Raw genomic sequence first — 3,692 nt, forward strand, 5'->3', positions numbered from 1 at the left:
ATTTTTTCAATTAAAACCAAAATGTAATACGATATTAACTTATCTAGTGTTGAGCCATTAACTTTGACATGTTTTCAATGTTTGGTAATTTTTTTAGAATTTTTTGAAACATCCAAATTGGTTAAAAAAAATAATTTTTGAAGATCTGCAAGTGGTCCAAAATAGGAGACTGGGTTCCTAAATTGGACCACTATATTCTTGAATTGGACCAGCGGTTCTTAAATTGGACCTTCTTGGTAAAAATGCATGAAATGAACATAATTTTATTTAAAATGTGAAAAAAAACAATATTAAATTTAAAAAAATAATAACAAAAATAAACGTTTTAGAACTACATGTAACCTAAGGACGTGTTCCATTAAATCAGCTTCTAATTCGGCAGGCAAGGTTGTAATCACCCTGGCGCGTTTCGTACTGCCCATAATGTGTTTGTTACTATCTGACAAACGTCTTTTAAATGTGGCTTTTGGCACATTAAATTGCCGACAACATTCGTTCAACCCTAGTTGATTTTTACGAAAAGCAGTTAGTGTTTATCCATGTCCTCTTCGCTCCATTTATAATACTTCTTTTTTGCTTGTTTTTCCGCATCCATCTAGTATAAAATCATAGTTAATAGATTATAACAAGAAAATTTATTATTGGGCATTGTAATACGAAGTTCTAAAACTACGCGCCTAGATACTGTGACGTAATTGGTCAAATCGGGAGTTCCTTCAATTAGACCGGTCCAAATAAGGAGAATCTAAGGTGGTCCAATTTACGCGCTGGTACAAAATTTACTATTTTCTTGTGTTAAAACGCTATAACGAAATAAAACATATTTATTTCTAGGTTAGGTTCTTAATTTTATTACGCTTTGACCAATGTAGTCTTTGTGCACTGTATTTACGAAATAATTTGGGCTATATATCCTTACAAAAACATGCGAAAAGTTGTATCACAATGGTAGCAAAATTTCTTTCAATTTAACAAGCAGACACTTACCGCTACAGAATGGAATTTTGCACAACACTGCTTTGGCGCCAAATACTTTCGAATAATATGCACTAGATGTCGGCAACTATTCTAGATTTAAAAAAAATAGGGTGGTTCAATTCAGGCACTGGTCCAATAAGGGGGACTTTCCCCTAACATTTAAGACTAATGAGAATTTTTATGAAAAATTGAATCTTGTTATCTGTAACATAAAGAATTTAGATCCAGGATCCACTCATTGTTTAAAACCATTTTATTGTGTACAGGCAATGCAAAGGATACGTAGATGGATACCCTGATGTTAGTGATATTTATTTCATACACAAATTTCGAAACTATCGGACTTAATACTATGAAATTCTAGGAGTGGTTTTACAAAATCATGTAAATGTGAGGACGGTAAGTAAAAGTTAAAAGTTGTTCATTCCATTGAAAACTTAAGAACGTCGTCTCAATATTTTGTTTTTTACTGTAACGTACGCATAAGGGTTATTTTAAAAATAACTCATCAATAATTTCACATCACCGACTAACATTATTTTTTTATATGATTTTAGTATATTTTTGTTCTACGGTATGATGTCTTTGTAAGTGCAAAAACCCAGGTTCCACTCCCGGCATCTCCAATAATAGTAATTAATATTATTTGATGATTCATTTAATTCCTTCAAAATTCATCTTGATATTGTTACTTGATAGTTGATATAAATGTATTGAAATTAGTATTATCCTTACAACGATTTTATATGATAGATAAATAGATTTTTATAAAAAATCAGTGTTAAAATACAATAATAATAATAATACAAATACACCTTAGGAAAATCCAATTAATTGCAGAACACATGCTTTGTGAAGAAACGTAAAACGGTAAGCATTTTCGCTGTGGCAACGTAAACAACATTTTTTTATTTATTGGAAATGTTTTAAAATACTTATTTTTGTAATGTGACAAAAATTTCTATGAAAGGTTATGATAAATTATTGCCAACTATCGTAAAATAAATTTGTAAAATATAATAGATTTACGCAGACTTTTCGAATACGACTTGCAAGTTGTGAGGGAAATTTAATTTCTGCTGTTAAACTTACCCTTCTGAAACATACTCTCATAAAAATAAGGATGAAACTACGTAACTAGTTTAATATGTATTATAACGTAGTAAACCTGACGTGACTTACACTATTTTGAGAACGAGTAGTCCCAGAGGGAACAAATTTGCTGATTATAAATCAAGCATTACGTTACGTTGTGAAAACATGTAACAGATTACTGAAAAAATGTGTATCAGCAAAAGTCAAGTGTGCTGAAAATACTAAAATTCTATAATTTCCTAAATCGCAATTGGGCAGGACCAAGTCGGGGGTACCGGGGAGGAGAGGGGGGTATTTTCAAATTTTTGGAAGTGGTTATTGAGTCTTTAAGTGTGTGGAGCAGTCTGTGGAAGGACATTGGAGAGAAGAGAAGCAAGCGAATTCGAAAGCTACCGATCCAGTCCTAGATACCGCCGCCCCCAGAAATTGTATCGTAAGTATATACCCCCGGTGCGCTCTGCACGCTACAGTTCGCCGTCACCTAAAGAATATACCGGCATAACCGCCACCACTCCTTTTCTTTTGTACAAGCGCGTGCGATAAGCCGTACCCAGATAAGAACCGATAAGCACCGCTACCGCTATGATATACTGGGATTTTTTTCTTGCATGCCAACGCCACGGTCACCGATACTCGATGTACCTCGGAGGGTATTACTTTGGTATCACTGTTCAGAGCTCTGCCGTCTTATCTCCACCGCCGCGTCACCAACTTGTGTCTACTTCCAGATGGAGAACGCCACCGTGCGGGCCCTTGTGGCCAAGCTTCTGCGAGAGGAGCAAGAGACCCTCAACCCCGCGCGCCGGCAGGTCCGGGACCAGGGGATTCAAGTGGGACCACCCATGGACGTCGGCGTCTCCAGGGGGGTGCAGACGGAAAGAAGAGTCCCACCTCCCGATTCCCCTCCACGGTACCTGCCGTCCTGCACACTGTGCGAGCTAGTAGGAAGTTCGTCAGCGGTGTGCCCCGGTCGTATGCCGGAGCGGCATCTATCCAATAAGCACCCCCGCTGCTCCCGGTCAAGGAGCCGACTCCGAACCCGACGAACATCACCGTCCCGCGCACACACGCCGCCTCCAGCGGGAGGACGGGGCCCAACCTGGCCGTGAACTTGCAGTGGGCCTCTACATCCCCGGGATGGAAGCCAAGGAAATAAAAGGCCGCTTGCTCGGGGGGACACGACCGAGAGCTGTAAATTTTTTGTTTTTCCAGTTTTATTATATTAATTAGCGGTTAGAGTTCTGTTGTTATTTTAAATTTCTTTTAGTTCGCTCGGATCTTGGGGCTCCGGGTGGACATTTTGGAAGTTTTGTTGAATTTCGTTTGAAAGTTGTTTTGAGTGTTGAATAAATAAAAAAAAGTTTCTCTTGTTTTTTTTTTCTCGACGAAAGGGGATAGTATAACGATGCAAATTTTTGGCGGGTTACAAGCTGCGAGAACCAGGGTGTGGAGGGGGGGAGGGTATTTTCGTGACCACTGCGATGGGCCTACGTTGGAAGAAGAGGTAACTCAGTCTTTGGACATGTGTAGGAGCAATCTGCGGATGAGACAGCGATCTAGCCCTAAATACCGTCTCCCCGAGAGATCGTGGGTAAGTACCCCAAAGGGCTCTACACACT

At 38.7% G+C, this 3,692-nt stretch overlaps 1 protein-coding gene across 1 annotated transcript; it reads left to right on the plus strand.

Annotated features, from left to right (window-relative positions):
• The first annotated feature begins 2,071 nt into the window (after positions 1-2,071).
• LOC135136740 (uncharacterized) lies at positions 2,072-3,436 on the plus strand. The gene is made up of 2 exons (XM_064066190.1): positions 2,072-2,506; positions 2,802-3,436. Exon 2 carries the CDS (start codon positions 2,802-2,804, stop codon positions 3,180-3,182), a length of 381 nt encoding a protein of 126 aa, XP_063922260.1. The 5' UTR covers positions 2,072-2,506; the 3' UTR covers positions 3,183-3,436.
• The last annotated feature ends 256 nt before the right edge of the window (positions 3,437-3,692 follow it).

Source organism: Zophobas morio, unplaced genomic scaffold (genome assembly GCF_036711695.1).
Source record: "Zophobas morio isolate AGI-343-1 ecotype UQ-CSIRO unplaced genomic scaffold, CSIRO_AGI_Zmor_V1 ptg000026l, whole genome shotgun sequence".
Classification (NCBI taxonomy): Eukaryota; Metazoa; Arthropoda; class Insecta; order Coleoptera; family Tenebrionidae; genus Zophobas; species Zophobas morio.